The sequence below is a fragment of the Mytilus californianus genome, unplaced genomic scaffold, assembly GCF_021869535.1.
Source record: "Mytilus californianus isolate M0D057914Y unplaced genomic scaffold, xbMytCali1.0.p SCAF_10, whole genome shotgun sequence".
Lineage (NCBI taxonomy): Eukaryota > Metazoa > Mollusca > Bivalvia > Mytilida > Mytilidae > Mytilus > Mytilus californianus.
Window position 1 is genome coordinate 48604078 of NW_026262582.1, and position 24035 is coordinate 48628112.

At 32.6% G+C, this 24035-nt stretch overlaps 1 protein-coding gene across 2 annotated transcripts in view; it reads right to left on the reverse strand.

Moving 5' to 3' along the window:
* LOC127718277 (prolow-density lipoprotein receptor-related protein 1-like) overlaps positions 1 to 24035 on the reverse strand; it is a 208771-nt gene that overhangs the window by 129005 nt on the left and 55731 nt on the right. The window contains exons 5-11 of one of the 2 annotated variants that reach the window (XM_052224271.1): positions 20305 to 20454; positions 16981 to 17154; positions 14334 to 14459; positions 12623 to 12774; positions 11596 to 11695; positions 8983 to 9145; positions 7592 to 7823 (exon numbers count right to left, since the gene is read on the reverse strand). In XM_052224271.1, coding sequence (XP_052080231.1) covers positions 7592 to 7823; positions 8983 to 9145; positions 11596 to 11695; positions 12623 to 12774; positions 14334 to 14459; positions 16981 to 17154; positions 20305 to 20454 — 1097 coding nt within the window. Of the gene's footprint in view, positions 1 to 7591; positions 7824 to 8982; positions 9146 to 11595; positions 11696 to 12622; positions 12775 to 14333; positions 14460 to 16980; positions 17155 to 17957; positions 17988 to 20304; positions 20455 to 24035 lie in introns of those variants that run through there. The other variant, XM_052224272.1, reaches the window with a different exon arrangement.

Sequence of the window (24035 nt, forward strand, 5' to 3'; positions counted from 1 at the left end):
AAATTGCTGTTGGACATTACGTTTTTGCGTAAAAATGGGATAATTAAGTGTTATAATTCTTGATATTTTAAATTTCGGTTCCTTTTTTTCTATATTTTCAAGTCTAATGTAATAAATTCAACCAGAAATCACTATATTTGTATCGAAATGACCGGTCTACGTATTTATTTTCATGCTAATCTATAGCAAAATGGAATTGGTACCAACATCGTGCGCAACGTATATATCCATTTTGCATCTATTGGCTGGTGACGGTGACCTTTCATTTCAGCAAAACAAAGAAATTGTTGACTCTGTACAATCATATATCAGAAAATACACAAAGATTTAGAACTTTCAATTAAAATTCGGAATTCCTAGTTTCCAACTCTTCACTCTAGTCCAGTTTTATATATTACTCTATATTATATTGCATTTTTTTGTTTATGAGACAAGGCCATATTTTGTCAAAAGAGAAGCACAAATACTCCAAAGCGAATTGCGAGAAGTGGTTTCGTATTTCGTTATAGAAAAAAAAATACCAGAAGTTTATGTAAAGTAACGACTCTCGTACGTTGATATCTTTTTAATAAATTGGTGCAATTGGATGCAAAAAATAATGACCATAAAATGTCAGGTTTGCGAGATCAGACAGTAACCCAACACCAAACAATTGAAAATCTATAGGGATCAATATTTAACATTCGTCAGCAATACGAAATTTTCATAAATAAAACATGATTTATTCGAATACTGTTTAAAAAAAGAAATACAAATAACTGTTTGGTTGGTTTTTTTTTTGGCAAATTAGTAAAATGACCGTTTGATTTAAAATCGTTTGAAATAGATTAACGAAAACAATTTATTTACATGTGAAAAGACTAGACTTTGTGTCGTATGGATGTGATTTAGTGGATTTGTTTACAATTATTTCCCATTATTTCAATAGTGAAAATCTTCAATTGTTTCATTATGCTGTTTGATTAACACATTATAACAAAACTAAAAATATGACGGATGAATTTAAAGTTAGCTGTTTAACGTCCAGTGGCAACTATTACATGTATTATTAGGAGGACATTTAAAATGTTATAAATATGAACAAGGATATCTTTTGTTATGGAAACATGTGTATCACGGCACGAGCGATGACCTATAGACACTGTGTATCATATGTATATTTAGGGTGGGGTTGCTCCGAATAAAGGAGGTATATATATATATATATATATATATATATATATATAGATACAGGAAAATAAAGCAATCAAATATAAAATAAGAATAGAATATAACGGGCAAAATAAAGAATAAAGGACAATGGTCTTAGAAAATTAAAGAATAGAGGGAAATGGTCTAGTTTTTTGTTGTTTGAAAATACAAAAATGAAACGCTAAATTATAATTTCACTTATGAATTAGAATTTTTCATTTGCCGGACACGCTCTTTTTTGGTGATTGTTTAAAGTGCATTTGTAGTAAAAATAATACACAATCGTTTGTACATTGGTAGGGATTTATGTTTAGGGTTGATATGGCACCAGGGAATTTCTATACTAAAGTTAGTATAGAAAGTCCCTGGAGGCACATAACGGGTAATTGTTTCTATTTGAAATTTCTCGAATAAATTGTTTTTTTCGACTGATTTGGTAGATGAATAAAAAACATATCTATAATCTAAAAAAAAAAATGGTTTAATTACGATATATACTTTTATTCAGTCGATGTTAAAATACATGCGATAGAAGACAATACATAAAACCTTTTGAACAATAGGTCAACCTTTAGACCCCGAATCAGGGACTTTCTATACTAAAGCCCGAATATGCTTTTGTAAGAACATTAGATTAATTCCGAATTCCATCTAAAATAAATTGTTCATTTAGGTAAAAAAAAAAAAAAAAAATGTTAGTACCTAACTCGAATAATTCAGCGCCCTCTATCCACTACTTTTCTCGGAGTGATCGTAGTGATCGTAATATAACGACTGGATTAGTTAATACCTTAGACTATTTTCAAAAACTGTCTGAATACCCTGCAGACTGTAGTTTACGCGCACATTCACCAACTACGTATTTCCACGGCTAACAAAATTCATAATCGTATCTTTTAATTTGTTTCAATTTATTTCAGTGTTTTTTTTTTCAAACTTTTTTATAAATAATTTTGGATCAACATCGAGTCAGATTAAATTATGATTTACTAAATGATTAATTAAAACTGAAATATGCATCCAATCTAAATTTTACGCCTATTATCACCTACCGGGTATACAAAAAGATTTAACAGAACACAATTCATGTTTTATATTTAAAGAAAAACATGTACGCTAAACGAAACTATGCACGTCAAGAAACGATGTACGCTAAACGATACGATATACGCGAAACGAAACGATATACGCTAAACGATACGGTATACGCTAAACGAAACGATGTATGCAAAACCATACGATGTACGATAAAAGGGCGTTTATGTTATCGTTTATGGTATGGTTTATGGTACATGGTTTCGTTCGTACATCATTCGGTCAGCGTCCGTACAACGTTCGGTCAGCGTTTCGTTTGCATTCGTACACCGTTCGGGAAGCGTACGTACATCGTTCGGGCATCGTCCGTACATGATTCGGGCATCGTTCGTATTGTTAACTTTTACGTTACACGGACTGTAACAGGGAACTAAATTAAGATTATGAAAATAAGTTAAAAGTCATAGGAACCCTCCCTGATGAATAAATGCATCTAACAATCATTCCATACACCAAATACAGTTGATCTACTGCTTTCAGTATCTGTGACATAGATGTTACTTCAAAAACTTCATAAAATGTGGAAATGTATCCTTAAAACGATATCAACTGACTACACAGCAAGTGTAAATATATATAAAATAAGGATATGTGGTATGATTGCCAATAGACAACTATCCATCAGAGACCAAATGAAGTGGATCTAAATACATGTATTCTTTTATCATTAGAATGAAAATAACACTTTTTATACTGTAGCTAGAATGCTTCCTGTTGTCTTGATCAACCAAATATAGTAACAAAGGGAGATTTAAAACAATGTCGTTTCATGTCATGTCACTTTTCTTCACAAAAGAGGGATGAAAGAAACCAGAGGGACAGTCAAACTCATAGATCGAAAACAAACTGACAACGCCATGGCCAAAAATAAAAAGACAAACAGACAAATAATAGTACAGATGACACAACATAGAAAACTAAAGACTAAGCAACACGAACCTCACCCAAAACTTGGGATGATCTCAGATGCTCCGGATGGGTAAGCAGATCAACCTGGGGTTTGTTTAAGGATTGAAAATACTTTTTTTTTTGTTTTAACAATCATAAATATCATTGTAGAAATTTTTAGTTGCAGTATAAAACAACATACTTAGGTCAATGTCAGAAAATATCAACTTTTTGTATTAAATAAAATTGAGAATGGAATCCTTCCCCAGGTTCTAAGCCTCATTCAAACAAGAAAGGTGATATTGTTCTGACATTGACATTCTATTGGTGAATGTCAATTTTGTGTCTCTGGAGAGCAACTGTTCTTTTCCATAATAAAGCATCTTTGAATAATCAAGATGCCTTTCAAATATTTATATTTATACGTTATATTAACTTATACTTTGTCTTAACATTTCAAGAAGAAAAATAGTTTAAATAAAATTCAGTATCTGAATGATCTAAAGTGTCAGATCGGAAGGGATTTTTTAAAGATTTTAATGCAATAAATTTGGATTCAGTTTCATTCAAATTTGATGAAAGTATAGATAACGGTCAGCTCAAAATCTTAAACACAGTTTTAAATACCTGCACAGATTGGTTAAAATGCAAAATTTTACAACCATAACTTTTCAGGGGAAATAACTCTCATATAAGGTTTAAATACCAGATATGTTGGTTATCTTTTAAATCTTTTTTCTCAGGAAGTGATGTTGTATGAAAGAAAGGTTAGATATGGGATGTATATGTCTATGAGATAGCAACCCACTGATCACTACTTAGTAATCTTTTTTAGCATGTGTGTGTGTGCAAGTGTAAACATTATGAGAACAAACGATATTTATAGATTTTAACCTAATTTTAAATAAATTTTTGTTTGAGTTTGTACATATAATTTAGTGTACATGGTAAACTTGACTACTTGACTGTTAAAATTATGTCAAGGTCAGATATATCCTGATAAAGTCACATCTTTATGAAGTTTCATCTTAAGGATGTACACCTCTGAGGAGCCAAAAATTTCTAGAATTAAAAATTTTTTCTTAACCTGATTTTTGGGTTTATATGACTGTAAGAAAGTAAATGAAGGAGACAAAAATCATATGGTGGTGCACTTCTTTTTTTGCTACAGCCATTTGAAAGTACCCATTTCTTATGATTTTCACAATTTTCATCAATTTTTACCCATTTTTGAGCTATTATCATGAAAAAATGACAATTTTACAATTAAACTTATTTTCATACTTTCACTAAAGATAAAGTGGACTAGTCTGAAAAAATTTTAACTAAAAAACTATAGGTTGGTGTAAAGATTAGAAAGTTTTATAAAATTTTTTGGCTTTTTCACGTCAAATTGACCATACTGTCAACTTTGTAAATTTTGGATTTTTCTCCTTTTTTTTAGAACAAAAAGCATGTTATTTCAACTTCTTTGTTATAAATGATTGAAAAATAAATGTGGATAGTGTGCACATGAGGACACAGATGATGCCCCCGCTTGCATATCATATAGTTATAAAGGGACATAACTGAAGAACAGTAAAAGTTGAGCTACCCAAATTTGAACTTGATCTGAGTTTTGTGGTAATAAGCATTGTGTGTAAGTCTCATAACATTTGGTTGAGACTAACTTAAGTAGAGAACAGAAACTAAAAGTTCAGCAATTTTTCTATTTGTATACACGCATAACTCTAGAACGGTTGTGTATAAGTTTTATAACATTTGGTTGAGACAAACTAAAAATTCAGCAATTTTTATGTTTATAAAAGGACATAACTCAAGAATGTTAAAAGTGTCGCCACCAAATTTCATACTTAATCTGTATTATGTAGTAATAAGCATTGTGTATAAGTTTCATAACATTTGGTTGAGGCAAACTTAAGGTAGAGAACGGAAACTAAAAATTTTGCAATTTTTCCATTTATAAAGGGGCATAACTCTAGAACGGTTAAAGTGACACCACCAAAATTCTAATTTGATCTGTGTTTTGTGGTAATAAGCATTGTGTATAAGTTTCATAACATTTGGTTGAGGCAAACTCAAGTTAGAGAATGGAAACCATATTTCAGGACGTTGGGACGGACGGACGATCGTACGTACATACATACGTACAGACAGACAAGGGTAAAACTTAATGCCCCCACCGCTACGGCATGGGCATAAAAAACATATGTAAGAATTTTGAAAAGAAAAATTGATATGGGATGTACATATTTTTGATCAAATCATTTCTTTGTACCCTCACCTATTATCTCAACATTTTGGCTGATGATACTTACCAGATTGATTATAAAATTTGAAAATTTTCAAAAACTACTTATTGCAAGTACAAACATGTACACAATTTTTTCACAGAGTTTAGTTTGATTATAATATTTTTTATATTCATTGATATTCTCCATTTGTATCACATGTTTTGGAAATAATTCCCAAACGAGATTTCAATTAGACTGAAACCTCTGAAGAATACATCCTTAAATTCAGCAATTTGAGAATATTACATCAATCTTGATATTGAAATCACAGGAGTGGGGATGTTTTCCTTAATGAAGGTTCACACAGGAAATCTGCATGAATGGTTCCTTTTTTGATATGTCAAATATATCATTGGGTTCCAATTTTTCAAGGTAAAATTTCAATAGGTCAGTAACTAATACTGTTTAAGTAGTATTATCGGTTTAAATCAAATTACTGGTAAGATGAAAAAAATTGTATATGTGATAACTAAGAAATTTTTAAATGGATTATGATAATGCAATGAAATATATTTATGGGTTGCAATTTTCACAGGACTTCATTATACCAATGCAAGGTGTTTTTGAATACCCAAAATTTAAGGTTGAGACTACTCTTCTCCCTGTGGTTAAAGTCAACTTTATAATCATCTTATACACCTGGTTTAAAAATACAATTCAAAGTTCATTATCTTATTGATTGATATAATTATGTAGTAAGTTTTCATTATCCATAAGTACTACATGAAATCTTTACCTCTACAGATTATCAGTTAAGGTGGTACATAACACTACAGGGAGATAACTCTGTAAAATCAGCTAAATGTTTTAATTATGTTGTAATGTTAAGGAAATATTAAGCTTCTCAATGATTAAAATTAGTGTGTGTCAAACTGCTATATATCCAATGAAATTTTTCCGAGAAAGTGATTGGTTCAAGTTTTTTGAAATTTTTATATTTTTTTTCAAAGGGTCAAAGTAAATATTTTGTCAAAATTTTATGAAAATTAAACGATCCAAATTAATTTTGCTCAAGGTGTTGGGTACCACCTTAAGGGGAGATAATACAGTTTCCCATTCTATTGTCATTTGTATGTTTTTTAAGATATTTTAAAGATTGAGATGAGACTGAGTCAGAAATAGCTAGACTAGATGCAAAAGTCCTATGAAATGATAGTAAATGTAACTGTAGACTTAAATTTGAAACTAGAATAATTGAATATAGTATCTTTAAACCCATAAAAGCGACATTAAAGTCCACACAGAAAATGTCAATCTACTGTTTTTGACTAATATAAGCATCTTAGTATAGTCAAGATGCTCTACATAAATAAGGTTTAATTCCGTTACTTGTACGCTTCAAATTCGAATAATATCAACCTTACAGAAAAAGAACAACAACATAAATAAATTGTAGAAGAGACATTTCTAAAGTATCTATTGTATGGGAAGTTTTCAAAATTCTAAAAATAGAACATTTGTATTTAGTTTAATATCCACATAATTAACATGTAAGTAAAATATGTATAAAATAATAAACATTGTTTTAAATACCAATGTTATTTGATGAAAATGCAAAATTTTAGATCCAGCACTTTTCAGGGGAAATAACTCTTATAAAAGGTTGTGTACCAATTTTCAAACAAGGTTATTTATTATCTTGTAAATCTAGCCAAGTTATACAGTAGCAGAAAATGAGGTTTTATCAAGGTCTGATGTTTTATAAGTGAAAGAAGAATTTGTGTATTTGTCAATCAGTGTGTGTCCTAAGTGGCATTTTAAGAGGGCCTGCATAATGGGACCAGGTTTTCATTTCTCTAATTTACTTTAATTTTTTAGTGTATTTTTCTGGTATTCTGATCCATTTTGCCCATTATTTCCCTTTCTTTATATTTTAAGACCCCTTAATTATCTATTTTGTATTTATATGGCTTATTTTTCTCTATTCTTCCTCGATTCTTTGTTTATTGGTCCATTTTTCTGAACACTTGGTTATTATTCTCAATTCCGTAAATCCCATTCAGACCCCAAGATTTGTGAATAATCCCCACCTTGACACAAAGATTTGTGAATAATACCTACCCTGACACGAAGATTTGTGAATAATACCCACCTCGATACAAAGATTTGTGAATAATACCTACCCTGACACGAAGATTTGTGAATATTTTATATCTCATCATCCCATCATAGTTTATTCTAAAAATAACATCTTGTTCCACCACGTAGAGGTGCTGGTTGGCATAATCTAAAGTCATACTAGTCACTTTAACTAGTTTGCTGTCGGCTATTGGAGTTTTATCACTTCCGTCTAATTTGGTTCTAAAAATAGTTGAACTTCCACGGCTGTCATCATATTGGGCATAAAACAAGTATCTAAAAAACAGAACATAATTTTTGTAATTCTAAAAAACAAGAGTTTAATGTTCCTGACCTTTTTCTCATATTACAAATGTTGTTTTTTACTGTTGATTCATTTATTTTCTTGGATACCAATTTCTGTGGATTAAGGTGGTACATAACACTACAGGAAGATAAAAATGTAAAAATCAGCTGAACGTTTTAATCACATTCTTTTGTTAAGGAAATATTAAGCTTCTCAATGACCAAAATTAGTGCTTGTCACACTGCTATATATCCAATGAAATCATTCCGATGAAGTGTGTGGTTCAAGTTTTTTGAAATTTTTATATTTTTGTCAAAGGGTCAAAGTAAATATTTTGTCAAAATTTTATGAAAATTAAATGAGCCAAATTAATTTTTAATCAAGGTGTTTGGTACCACCTTAAGGAACAATTGTATTTTCGTGGATACTTGATTTTATGGTCAGGTCTATAAATCTACATACAAGCCTATAGATAGTTCGTATTTTATTGAACATTTAAATTCTTGGTTAACCTCTACCCAAGAAATACAGAAAAATGTGTATCCAACAAATTATACAGAGGGGCGAAAAGGGGGTATCTGCACGGAAGAACGTGAAATAAAATTGCCATTTCACGATGAACGAACAATTAAAAATTTCTTGCACGTGGATCTTTTTAACAATTTCACGAAACAAGGTGAATAACGAACCTTTTTCACCGCTGCACGTGAAATAAAAATGGCAAAACACGTTGCACGAAAATAACCCTTTACCACCCCCATACAGAATCCACATAAGTTCTTGAAATTAAATTTGTTAAAAAAAAATTAAATGACATCAAATTTCCCCATTTCTATTGCAGGGAAAAAGGAAAACTTGACTTATGGTATCATGCAAAGAGAACACAAATTTTTCATTTGTGTCAAAATATGTAAAATTCATTATAAAAATATTTAATAATACAATATATTTTAGCAGCCCTGGAAAGTAACCAACAACTCACTACATAAAAGTCTGATACAATACATCGAGATATTCCCTTGTCAGGCTTTGTACCTTATTCAGGCCTTAGATGAGACATTTATATCTTAGCTGTGTTTATTTTTTGTAACAGTGAAAATAGCAACATCTACCTGATATACGGTATATAAACAAATTGAAGTGACTTACCCTTGTGTTGGATCTATTGTCATGGCAGCTGGTATGTCAAATTCAGTCTGGATAATACTACGACAGAAGCGTGATGCAGGATTACATAAGATGATCTGATGATTGTAAGTATCCATAAAATACCAGTTACCCGTTATCCAGTCTTTTGTCATCTGTTTTATCACTGTGGATAAATAGAGAATATTATCGCTATTTTACGAATTTTTCCTTTGATCTTGCTGACTGATAATTTCCATTCTCAGCTGAATTATCGCTAGAAACTAAGGGAACACATGCCTTTGTCAAGGAAATTAACAACGTCTTAATAGGTAAAATAGCGATAAACAGATTATCATTGGTCATCTCAACTTGATTGCTTTTCTCGCATTCGCCGTACCGGCTCAAGAGAGAAAAGCAATTTCGTTGAGATAACCAACGATAATCTATAATTATATGGCCTTTTCAATATCACACCTGTATCAACCCGGGACATCAATATAAACACAAGAGCTCTGCTCGAGGGATTATATTGGTTGAGGGTTGATACGGCCCAAAGATGACAAAATTAAAAACATTTCATACGAGAAAAAATGGCCTGAATTATGTACAAACCAATAAAGATAAACCAAACATGGCCTATTTTTCTATTTTTGCTATTATCATTATGAACAGATTACTGTGGATTCATTTTTTTTTTTATTATTATAACTATTTTTGAAGAATTGGAAATTTTGCATTTTCGTAGATATTTGATTTAGGGCTATTCCATTAAAATGTATGTGGGAGGGTAGGAAGGGAAGTTTAATTATTGAATGTGGGTCATGGGTCTTTTTTCAGTATGTGTCTATTACCATCATGCAAAATTATCTAAACAAGAGTGCACACGCTGAAATGTCTCGCCTTCTTTACTAATCATTGATATTATGTTGATAGTCCTAAATATAAAGCTTTAATACAACTGTCACATAAACTTAACATTAACCAAGTAAACTAAACATTGACCAATGAACCATGAAAATGAGGTCAAGGTCAGATGAACCATGCTAGGCAGGCATGTACAGCTAACAATTCTTCCATACAACAAGTATGGTTGACCTATTGCTTATAGTTTAAGAAAAACAGACCAAAACACAAAAACTTAACACTGAGCAATGAACCTTGAAAATGAGGTCAAGGTCAAATAAAACCTGCGTGACTGACATATAGATCATAAAATATTTCCATACACCAAATGTAGTTGAACTATTGCATATAGTATTAGAAAAAAAGATCAAATCTCAAAAACTTAACTTTGACCACTGAACCATGAAAATGAGGTCAAGGTCAGATGACACCTGCCAGCTAGACATGTACACCTTACAACCATTCCATACAGCAAATATAGTAGACCTATTGCATGCAGTATTAGAAAAAAAGACCAAAACTCAAAAACTTAACTTTGACCACTGAACCATGAAAATGAGGTCAAGGTCAGATGACACCTGCCAGCTAGACATGTACACCTTACAATCCTTCCATACACCAAATATAGTAGACCTATTGCATACAGTATAAGAAAAACAGACCAAAACACAAAAACTCAACTATAACCACTGAACCATGAAAATGAGGTCAAGGTCAGATGACACCTGCCAGCTAGACATGTACACCTTACAATCCTTCCATACACCAAATATAGTAGACCTATTGCATACAGTATAAGAAAAACAGACCAAAACACAAAAAATCAACTATAACCACTGAACCATGAAAATGAGGTCAAGGTCAGATGACACCTGCCAGCTAGACATGTACACCTTACAATCCTTCCATACACCAAATATAGTAGACCTATTGCATACAGTATAAGAAAAACAGACCAAAACACAAAAACTTAACTATAACCACTGAACCATGAAAATGAGGTCAAGGTCAGATAACACCTGCCAGTTGGACATGTACACCTTACAGTCCTTCCATACACCGAATATACTAGACCTATTGCTTATAGTATCTGAGATATGGACTTGACCACGAAAACTTAACCTTGTTCCCTGATCCATGAAATGAGGTCGAGGTCAAGTGAAAACTGTCTGACGGGCATGAGGACCTTGCAAGGTAAGCACATACCAAATATAGTTATCCTATTACTTATAATAAGAGAGAATTTAACATTACAAAAAATCTGAACTTTTTTTTCAAGTAGTCACTGAACCATGAAAATGAGGTCAAGGACATTGGACATGTGACTGACGGAAACTTCGTAACATGAGGCATCCATATACAAAGTATGAAGCATCCAGGTCTTCCACCCTCTAAAATATAAAGCTTTTAAGAAGTTAGCTAACGCCGCCGCCGCCGCCGCCGCCGCCGGATCACTATCCCTATGTCGAGCTTTCTGCGACAAAAGTCGCAGGCTCGACAAAAATGGTTCTTGATTGTGAGGATATTTCGAAAGTCCCTTCCTACCCTCCCACATACATTTTAATGGAATAGCCCTTAGTGGTTATGCCAAAGACTGCGTACAAACCTATAGAAAAGTTTTAATCGTTAAATATTTAAATTTTTGGTTCACCTGAAGGCATGAAATCAACGAAAATTAGTATCCCAGGAATAAAAATGAATTCAGAGTATGACTATCTGGTTTAAACTTACTTCCATATGGTATTTCTGTGGTATCCATTGTTATGATAATTTTAGTGTCCAAATTGGCACATCTCATTTGATAATTAATGGTTGTTATATCTAAAGCAAGCTGCAAAATAAAACATATTAATATGATCTTTCTGAAATATATTAATCAATACGTCCAGTAATGTCCTGGAATTGCACTTAATAACTTTAAAATACTTGTGCGAGAAATGTTAAAACAGGATACCATAGCTTATAGATACATTTGTAGACCTTTAGATGTTTTTTTATTTACTGTAAATTCAGAAATTATTGCGAGGTTTTTATTAACGGAAATAGTGCATCTGGATTAGTATCGCAATAATTAGAACTCGCATTCTGATATCTGATAAATGCATTTGATGCAGAATTTCCTGAAATCACAATAATTAATCTCACATTATTGTCCATTCTTTATAAATCGCAATAATAAATGCACGCAATAATTTCTGAATTTACAGTATACCAGGCTTGTGTGGTTGAGTGGTTTAGGTATTTTCATAAAAATTGTGAGAATCTTTCACAACGAACATTTAAATATAATACATACTGCTAAGGAACACTATATACCAAAATAAAAAGTGACTTTTCATTTTCACAATGTTCATCTTGTCAAACTTTTCACATAAATAAAAGCAATGCTGTACATTCATTAGTTTTTTCAGGCATTTATTATCACTATGGTGGAACAATGGACAAGAATTGGAGATAAATTATTGAGATTTAAAGAAATGATGCATAAAAACAATGAAGAATTTTATTTTGGCAAAACCCATATCTCATAATTTTCACAATAACCAAAAAATGACAAAAAATTCGAAAATGACGGTATACAGTACAATAAAAAAATAGTTTGATGACAGAAACTTTTTACAAATCCTAATTCCTATATATATAAATCACAATTTTCGTAATAACAAAAAAATGGCAAAAATTTCTGAAATGACATTATACAGTACAATAAAAAAAAATTGTTAGATGACAAAAACTCCTTTATCAAATCAATGTTTACCCAACAGGCCTCTTGTTTCCTATGATCAAAATCAACAGCAACTATGTTTTCTCCTGGAAAAACAGGTAACCTTCCTCTCGATCCATTCATTTGCAACTGTTTCATACTTCTAAAATCTGCTATCAGCAAGGTGGGTACCAGTCCACTGGGCTCTGTTCAATAAAGAACATGTCACAATAAATTCTATGTAAATCGGTTTTGAGCAACAGCATCAACAAATTGATCAAATCTATTTTTAAAAGTTATTTTAAAGAAGGGAAACTTGTTAATGAGAATTGATTGATTTATGCATGCTTAACGTCCAGTTGCAAATACTTCAAGCTTATTTTAGGACAAGAACAAATAATCAATTAATACTGTGGATTCATTCATTTTCATGGGTACCAATTTTCGTGGATTGAGGAAAACTTTTCGTGGATATTAGATTTTTGTGGTTTTGACAATCTCTGCATACAAAGCGTATAGAAAATTTGCAATTCGTTGAACATTTGAATTTGTGGTTCACCTGTACCCACGAAATCCACGAAAATTGGTATTGAACAAATAATAATGAATCCAAAGTACGACAGGTAGGTTCTGTAAGGTAGGTCAACAGGGACAAAGGAGTGAAAATTGGGACTGCCACTTATGACTTATATATAAATAAGAACTAGTATACAATAATACTATTTTCAAAAGTTTGATGTTAGGTGCATGGGGCACGAGAAAAGTATTGGTTGTTTGTATGTATGTGGTTTTATGGTACTATATAAACTTTGGGATCTAAATTTATCAGTAAGGAGGGGGTGGACAGGGGGTACCCTTCTCCCACCTCCCGCCCCCCTATCTCCCACCTCCCACTTTTAGAATCTTTTTTTCTCTCCCACCTCCTGCCACCCTTCCTCCCACCTCCCCCCCTTCCTCCCACCTCCCGCCCCCCAACTCCCACCTCCCTCAAAAGCTGTCTACCCCCTCAGTAAGGAAGATGTTCACAATAATGATTCATTGCTAGTCAGATTTATATACAGTTGCTGATACGTTTATTACATGCATCTATGTGATTTTTTTGTATGGTAGAAATACTTTAAATTCTGACAAGCAGTGAAAGAGAGTAACTCTTATTTAAGTGCTTTCTTTTTTCTATGGTTTTTATGTTAGTTGTTTTTGTGCCTCATACCGATCTTTTGAGTTAAGACAATTGCTACTGATTTTTAAGGTTTGTTCTAATGTTGTGCTGTTACACCACTGTACAAGGTATGGGGACGGTTGAGCGCTCATAAACATGTTTAACCCTGCCACATTCTTTATGTGCCTGTCCCAAGTTAGGAGTCTGTAGTTCGGTGGTTGTCATTATTTCATGTCTGTCATATTTGGTTTTCGTAAATTGATTTGTTATAAATTAGGCCATTGGTTTTCTCATTTGAATTGTTTCAAATTATTCATGTCAGGGCATTATATAGCCAACTAAAGGCATGGGTTTTTTCATTGTCGAAGGCTGTACGGTGGCCTATAATTGCTTACTTAACTTCATTTGAACTCTGGTAGATAAACTTGTCTAATTAGCAATCATACCACATCTCTTTATTTTTATAAAAGGAATATTCACGACCTTGGATGACTCAAACTTAGGATAAGTGAACCAGTTTTGTCTGGTCCCTTGCACTTTTAACTTATCAAGGCACTACTGTACTTGACCACCATTCTGATCATGGCATGCAATGTAAATACATACCATTTAATGCATGGCACAGACCCATTTTATCTTGTTTGTAACCACTGACACAGCTACACAAGTAGGCCTCATTTTTATGTTGACAACCTTGGTCACAGTAGCCAGGATAGTCGCATTCATTAAAATCTAAAAACAGAATAACATAAATTATTCATTAACAAAATTAAACAAATAATCCTTAGTAGGAGACATCTTTAATCCTTTTGTGGTAGGGGTGAGCAGCAGAGACATCAATAACTAGAGGCTCTAAAGAGCCTGTGTCGCTCACCTTGGTCTATGTGCATATTTAGCAAAGGACAAAGATAGATTCATGACAAAATTGTGTTTTGGTGATGGTGATGTGTTTGTAGATCTTACTTTACTGAACATTCTTGCTGCTTACAATTATCTCTATCTATAATGAACTTGGCCCAGTAGTTACAGTGGAAAATATTTTGAAAAAAATTTACAAAAATTTACAAAATTTATGAAAATTGTAAAAAATTGACTATAAAGGGCAATAACTCCTTAAGAGGTCAATTGACAATTTTGGTCATGTTGACTTATTTGTAGATCTTACTTTGCTGTACATTATTGCTGTTTACAGTTTATCTCTATCTATAATAATATTCAAGATAATAACCAAAAGCTGCAAAATTTTCTTAAAATTACCAATTCAGGGGCAGCAACCCAACAACGTGTTGCCTGATTGGTCTGAAAATTTGAGGGCAGAAAGATCTTGACCTAATGAACAATTTTATTCAGTCAGATTTGCTCTAAATGCTTTGGTTTCAGAGATATGAGCCAAAAACTGCATTTTACCTTATGTACTATTTCTTAGCCATGTCGGCCATCTTGGTTCGCGGGCGGGGTCATCTGACACATTTTTTAAACTAGATACCCTAATGATGATTGTGGACAAGTTTGGTTAAATTTGTCTTAGTAGTTTCAGAGGAGAAGATTTTTGTAAAAGATTTCAAAAATTTACGAAAAAATGGTTAAAAATTGACTATAAAGGGCAATAACTCCTTAAGGGGTCAACTGACCATTTTGGTCATGAAGACTTATTTTTAGATCTTACTTTGCTGAACATTATTGCTGTTTACAGTTTATCTGTATCTATAATAATATTCAAGATAATAACCAAAAACGGCAAAATTTCCTTAAAATAACCAATTCAGGAGCATCAAACCAACAACGGGTTGTCTGATTCATCTGAAAATTTCAGGGCAGATAGATCTTGACCTGATTAACAATTTTACCCCGTGTCAGATTTGCTCTAAATGCTTTGGTTTCAGAGATATAAGCCAAAATCTACATTTTACCCCTATGTTCTATTTTTAGCCATGGCGGCCATCTTGGTTGGTTGGCCGGGTCACCGGACACATTTTTTAAACTAGATACCCCAATGATGATTGTGGCCAAGTTTGGTTTAATTTGGCCAAGTCGTTTCAGAGGAGAAGATTTTTGTAAAAGTTAAGGACGACGGACGACGACGACGACGGACGACGGACGCCAAGTGATGAGAAAAGCTCACTTGGCCCTTTGGGCCAGGTGAGCTAATAAAAATACAGTGGGGGAATCTTTAATCCTTTTGTGGTAGGGGTGACCAGTTGAGACATCAATAATAATAATACATTCTCTTTTATTCATTTGTTCACATAAAATATACCTATAGCTATCATGAAAACGCTATCTAATGGAGAGATAAATAGATAAGACAAATGTCTAATGCCTTAATAATTGTGGTTTTAATTACATTTGTGAAAAAAAAAATACATCTGATTTCAGGTACTTACAATTCAATCAGCAACCTTGCCATATATTTCATCTTAATTTCTCAACCTTATCAAATATCATTTAGCTTGAAGTATTGACTATTCCAGTGGCTCGTCCCTACCATCCCCCCTTTTTTCCCAGAGAAAGCTTCACACTGCTTCATTGACTTACATTAAAAACAAACAGTTCCTAAATAAAATTAATACAATTTTTGACAGGACCAAAAAAAATAATAATCTTATAACCTATCAATGACAACATGATAACATTTTGCATGATTTGTCTGAGGATGAGTTTTGCCAAAAAGATATAAGTAGAAAAATCAATCTCAAAGAGGTTGTGTTCTTAAAATGAGGTAAATCTTATCTTTCTGGAGTACATGTACTTTATAATCTCCCACACAATAGATACTTCTTAATTCAATTGATTATAAATAGAAATATATCTTCTGTTTACCTTTGAGCAATATATATCAGCAAATAATTCAATCAAAATCATGGTTCATTTTTGTATCTGGTAATAAGAACATGAAGTAAGAAAGTGATTCAAAGAAAATGAAAAATATTTATTTAGGAGTAAACAATGCATTTTTCTCAGTTGCACAAATTAAAACCTTTCATCACAAATAACTGAATCAAATTATAAAACAAGACTTTTCAGGCGTCTCTTGACTTCTCCCCACTTCACTATTAACAATTCCTCTATTTCTCATCAAATGTCAAAACTTCTTTTTCAAAGTTCTATCAGAAATATGCAATTTTATTCATTACTATTCAAACAAACAAAAGCATGAGATTTCCATTGTAAATGTGTAAATTGGTCTCACCACATTAAAAGGTCTTAGATTTCAGACATGTATTTTGGAACTTTTGATAATTATCTTGCTTACCAACACATGTAGAATTTTTTATGGTTTTAGAGTCTTCACAGAAACACACTGGAACAGGATGACCATTTTTGGGAACAACTTTGCAGCATTTCGTTGATGGCTGGTCATATTCATAAGATGATACACTAATTTGGCAGTCGGAACAATTTAAACTATCACAGGGATCTGGTTTGACTGAAAAGACAAAAATGAAACAAATGCTGAAAACAAAAATATATTTTTGAGCTTCCGAATTGCATTTCTTGATTAATCTTCATCAGGAACTCTCAAATCTATGCTAACCATTTTTAAGCCAGGGATGTATAAAATCGTAAAAATATAAAGAGATAAAAGAGAAAAAGGGATAAAAAAAGAATAGTTACAGACATATCATCATACATGTATCTTCACATAAAAAAAAATATTCTGGTTTCAAATATACAACTTGTAAAATGTTAATTATAACTGAACTTGTATTTAATCTTTTCTGAAGAGATGTCATATTTTATCATTTCTTGATTTATTTGTGACTTCTTGTTGTTACAAGTAACTAGATGACTCTTTCATTTCTCCATATGTCTTTATCATATCTGTAGACAATAGACTTTCCTTGCAATTCAGAGGTCTTGAAATTTATCTGACCTTTTAACACTTCCAAGTAAATTTTGGTTATCTCTTATAAGGTGTCTGACAGAAGTTATCACAAAACTGTGCAGCCAAGTATTTATGGTATACAATAATGAAAAATGCCCATGCTACAGTCTTATATTAACAGCTTCCTACTGATCCTAGGCAATACCTGTACTGTATAAAAAAACAAAGACCTGGTACGATTACTAATGAGACAACTATTTAACAGAGACCAAAAGGCAAGGATGCAGGTTTTTGAATTACTTATTCAATAAATAGTCTGGATGCAAAATTGCTTCAGTATTAACAAGTAAAGTAAACAGTAGCTTGTCCTTTTATGTATTACACAATTAACTATTAAAACTTACTTTGTGTACAAAAAGATCCTTTGTCCCCTTTATGAATGGGACAGCCCAAGAGAAAATGAAAACGGGATCCATCGGGATCCCGATGAAATCCCAGAGAAATTGGCGGGAAAAGCCGGGATAAGCATCTGAAGTCGGGATCCCATTCGGGATAAATATCTGAAACTGGGATCCCATTCGGGATATCTGTCTGAAGCCGGGATACCATTCTAGTTGAAACGGGATAAATATCTGAAACTGGGATCCCATTCAGGATAACTGTCTGAAGCCGGGATCCCATTCTAGTTGAAACGGGATAAATATCTGAAACTGGGATCCCATTCAGGATAACTGTCTGAAACCCGGATCCCATTCTAGTTGAAACGGGAAAACATAAACCAGAATTTTGTGTGGAAAAATATGCAAGTGTTTGGTAAACAGGAAGTTGTTGAGTGCTGAATCTGAAAACGCATATGGATCTATTTAAATAGCATGGTTGTTATAACAAATATGTTTTTATCCATTTACAGCCATGTATAAGTAGTCCAAATAATTATGACGTCTGGCAAGGCTAGTATTTTTTTTTTCTGGGACGCCTTCCTTTTTTGTCAAACATTTTTGAAATACACAATTATTTATGACATAAAGCAAAGGTTATTGGTGTTAATTAACAATGTGTATGACCCCAAAGCTGTCAGGTGAAGCCAATCACTTAATGGGTCACTTAATTTGACAGTTTACACAGCTACATGTAGCTGAACTTCTTGTTCATGGATGAACTACGAATTTCAGTTTGACAGTATTTCTTAGTCTAAATAATTATGACGTCTTGAAAGGCTATTTTAAATTTTTGCTTTGACGCCTTCCTGCGACGATGTAAGGCGTCAAAGAAAAAAAATATAATAGCCTTTCAAGACGTCATAATTTATTGGACTTAGTATTTCTAAGTCAGAAAAATGCCGAGATTTTCGCAATAAAATGGCAGGGCGTCCGAGAAATGTCAAAGGCTGTTTTGCTAGACAAGCTGGGGCGTTTTTGATTTTCTCCAAGTTCACATAAGTGTTCTATTAATTGTTGTCCGGCATATATCAATGATAGGCCAATGATTGACATCGTAACACGTTGGTTTCTCAACTTATGTAAAATGTAAAATGTTTTTTTTTGTAATTGTACTGAACAGTCCGACCCTAGAAAATACCGTCCTAGATAATGCGGCCACTAGTTCATCCGCATGCAGCCTGTGCCGATTAAATTAAAGTTGTTTTTTCTTATATTTAAAAACTGGCTAGTAATAAATTATTTTATGCAACACCCTTGATTTATTTTTACAATACCGTTACGGGGACAGATCAACTTCTGGCCGGTATAATATGGGGCGAGATTGGTGCATTAACAATTAAAGTTAACATGTATATGTGTATATAATGATTATAAAAAAATAATTCATTGAAGAACTAAGATTTTTTTATGGTTTTTATTTGAGCAAATCAACATCAGAAAGTCTGAAAGCATAAACTGAAAATATATTTATTTTTAACATAAAACAATGAATAATCTTGTTGTCACATAACAGGCATAACTGGTAGATATGTTAAAATTTAATTGAGTTGTGTGAATGGTTATTTGGTGAAATTGATAAGTCGCTAGTTGTTTATCTTCAAGGGATAAAAAAAGGGAAGGGTAACTAATTTGATTCCATATGGCTTCCAATCTACTGTATAAACATGCAATAATATTTCTATTGAATTTATGGCTTCAAAACGTCTTGAACCATTGATTCTTTGTGGATTTTTTTGATACTTTTAGGGGATTTAATGATTTGATAAAATGGAGCTGCAAATTTTGATAGTAAACAGATTGCATGTAGATTCCAGTTACCTTTACTCAGCAATACTAGTTGGAAGTACAGAGACAACAAATTTATTTACAGAAAGGAGGAGAACTTTACATCATGTATCCTTCGCAACTTACGCAAGGGTAATAAATAAATAAACCAGGAATCCCAGTGGAGTCAAGTACGTGCATGGAATTCCAGTATATCCTGCTGGGATTTATTTTGGGATCCCCCCTTTTTTTTCCGGGAATCCCAGTATATTCCAATCAAAATCCCACAATATCCCAGTATATTTCCACTGGGATTTATTTCCGGATCCCGACTTTTTCTGGGAATCCCAGTATATTCCAATCAAAATCCCACAATATCCCAGTATATTTCCACCGGGATTTACATGGGAATCCCGCTTCTTTTGCGGGAATCCCGAAATTTTATCCCAGTGGAATCAGGTGGGATGGAATCCCAACGGAATTCCAGCTGGAATTTCAGTGGGATCCCAGATTTATTTTCTCTTGGGAGTTCATTATAAAAACTTACTTTGTGTACAAAAAGATCCTTCGTCCCCTTTATGAATGGGACAGTCATTATATCTATCACAGAATTTATCAACTGGAATGCATACTTCTTCTTGCGGACACCGCATATAATTTGGTTGACATGGCAACAGATCCTGGACATCATGTTGTACTGCATTAAAAAAACAAAAACAAAAATACTCATAAATATAATAGATTAAACCAAAAATGAAAAATCTTAAAATCCGAATAAAATATAAAAATAATTTCTCTTTCGTTGGAATAAAATATCAGACACAATGTTGATTCCAGTGTTATCTTACCAAAGTGTTCAAGTCTTTGTGAATAACCATGTTTCTATCTGCATAATATGTTTTAAAATGGTTTGATCCTGTCTTATGAATTTTCTTAAATTTTCTGAAATTTGATTTTTTGATTTTTAAGTTTTCTAGGTACCCAGTTAGAACCTTCTTAGGACGATAAAAAAAGTGTTTAATAATGCAACCTTCTTTCAAGTTTCTTGGTTACAGGGCCTCTGTGGCAGAGTGTCTAAGTAGTCAATCTACACAGTCACTTGGCTGTAAACAATGCTAACCTATATGTTATTTGGCAACATATTTTGGTACAGTATTTTGTTTTCCAGCTTGTCCAGAATACAAACTGACAGCAGTATTTACTGATCCAAGAATTTACAATCATGTACTAGGCATAAGTATATGGTGAAACATTTTTTACCAACACTCACAGTCACAGAGAAAGATTTGATAATAACCATTGTCCCAAGTCAGGAACCTGTAATTCAGTGGTTTTTGTTGGTTGCTGTCTTGTCATTTATGTTCTTCATTTATTGTTTATCATAAATCATGTGTTGGTTTTCTCGTTTGAATTTGAGTTACATTTTGTCATGTCAGGGCTTTAATACAGCTTACTATACAGTATGGGTTTTTGGTCATTGTTGAAGGCCGTACTCACAGTGACCTATAGTCTTTAAACTTCTTATCCTTTGGTCTCTGGTGTATGGTTGTATTTACTATTATTGACAATCAGACCACAACTCATGTTTTTTTTATTCTTCATCAAGTTTGCCCAACATTCTCTATTCCTTATAATTAAGCCCCCTATCATTCTCTATTCCTTATTTTCATATTATAACACTTTCATGCACTAGTAAATGCACTGTTACATAATATGCACCTGAATGACATGTTAAGTTGAATAATGATGCAATTATTACTTTTCAGATGTCACAGTAATTTATATGTAATATTATATCACTGTATTCATCTCTGTAATACATGACAGACATGTCTGATCTATGAGATAAAGGAAAATGATAGTACAGCATCAATTATAAATGTCAATAAACAATTAGCTAGTACTGACCTATTATTACAGATTAGTGCAATTGCAACCTTCCATGTTACAAACTGCAAGGGCTAATTTCAAAGGATTAGAAAGTTACCTAACAGGAAAAGCTTGTGATTGCAAAATATTAATTCTAATATCCCAGCATCTATTACTAATGTCAATAGACAATTATCTAGTATTGACCTATTATTACAGATCAGTGCAATTGCAACCTTCCATGTTAACACTGTTGGGTCTAATTTCAAATGCTTAGATTTACTTACAACCTAAAATGTCGAATCTAATTTCGCAGCATCTACTTTTATCTTATGTCAATAGCCTTCCATGACCTTCCATGTTACACACTATAGGGGCTAATTTCAAAAGATTAGAAAGTTACCTAACAGGATCAACTTGTGATTGTAAAATGTTAAATCTAATATCCCAGCATCAATTACTAATGTCAGTAGACAATTATCTAGTATTGACCTATTATTCCATGTTACAAACTGCACGGGCTAATTTCAAATGCTTAGATTTACTTACAACTTGAAATATCGAATCTAATTTCACAGCATCTAGTTTTATCTTATGTCAATAGACAATTATCTAGTATTGACTAATTACTGTAAATTCAGAAATTATAATATTGCATGCATTTATTATTGTGATTTTTTAAGAATGGACCAAAATCAGAGATTAACTATTGCAATATCAGGAAAATCTACATACAGATATATGTATTAGATATCCGAATGCAAGTTCTTATTATTGTGATATTCACCCAGTCGCATTATTCACATTAATAAAAACCTGGCAATAATTTTTGAATTTACAGTATTACAGTTCAGTGCAATTGCAACCTTTCATGTTACACACTGTAGTGGCTAATTTCAAACTTTTAGATTCTTTTAAAATCTAATGTGTTAAACCTAATTCATAGCATCTTAGTTTTGTTTTATGTCAACAGACAATCATCTCCTATTGACCTATTACTACAGGTCAGTGAAATTGCAACCTTCCATGTTATACACTGTAGGGGCTAATTTCAAACTCTTGGAAAGATTCTCTTACAACCTAATATGTGGATCTAATTTCACAGCATCTAGTTAAGACTTAACGTATATGAACAGACAATTATCTAGTACATGTAATGACCTACTATCTAATAATACAGGTCAGTACAATTGCAACCTTCCAGGTTTCACACTGCGGGGGCTAATTTCAAATGCTGAGAAAGTTCCCTTACAACAGCAACATGTGAATGTAAAATGTTAAATCTAATTTCACAGCAAGTAGCTTACTTTTATGTCAAAAGGCAATTATCTAGTATTTACCTATTATCTAATAATACAGGTCAGTACAATTGCAACCTTACAGGTTTCACACTGTAGGGGCTAATTTCAAATGCTGAGAAAGTTCCCTTACAACAGCAACATGTGAATGTAAATGTTAAATCTACAATATCTAGTTTAGTCATGTGTCCTCAGACAATTAAAATTGATAATGGAAATGGGGAATATTTCAAAGAGATAACAACCCGGCCAAAGAGCAGATAACAGCCAAAGACCACCAATGGGTCTTCAACGCAGCGAGAAAATCCCACACCCGGAGGTGGTCCTGAGCTGGCCCCTAAATAAAAATGTGTACTAGTTCAGTGAAAATGGGCGTCAAACTAAACTCCAAAACATATAAATGAACTAAAATTAAAAAACATACAAGACTAACAAAGGCCAGAGGCTCCTGACTTGGGACAGGCGCAAAAATGCGGCGGGGTTAAACATGTTTTGTGAGATCTAGTATTGAACTATTATTTATTATTACAGGTAAGTGTAATTGCAACTTTCCATTATACACATTGTAAGGGCTAATTTAAAATGCTTAGAAAAATTCTCTTACAAGATTAACTTTAGATTGTCAAAGCAAAGTTTATGAATCCATTTAGACAATTTCACAGCATGGAATTTAGACTAATGTAAACAGACAATATCTTGTATTTGACCTATCGCTCCAGGCAAGGGCACTAACAATCTTCAACATAACACATATTAAGGACTTATCAAACTGAGATTCCATTTCAATATTAACTTAAGTGTAAGAAAAACATTTGAGCATCCATGCCATATGGTGTTAATTTCAACACTGATATTAAGACTCATGTAATATACATTCCGAAAACCCTTGTATATCTACTGATATCAATTAAGTGACTATTACATACATTTCTTAGATATCTTATCACATTCCAGTATCTGTAGTGTCTTTGGAAGTGATTGTGTCAATTTGAAGTATAAATTAGCCATTAGACCACACTTAGGTAATAAAAGGATTAACAATGTAATTTTGAAATCACTATTCATAATTTACTACCTTAAACAGCTTGATAATAAGTTAAGTTTAGACACA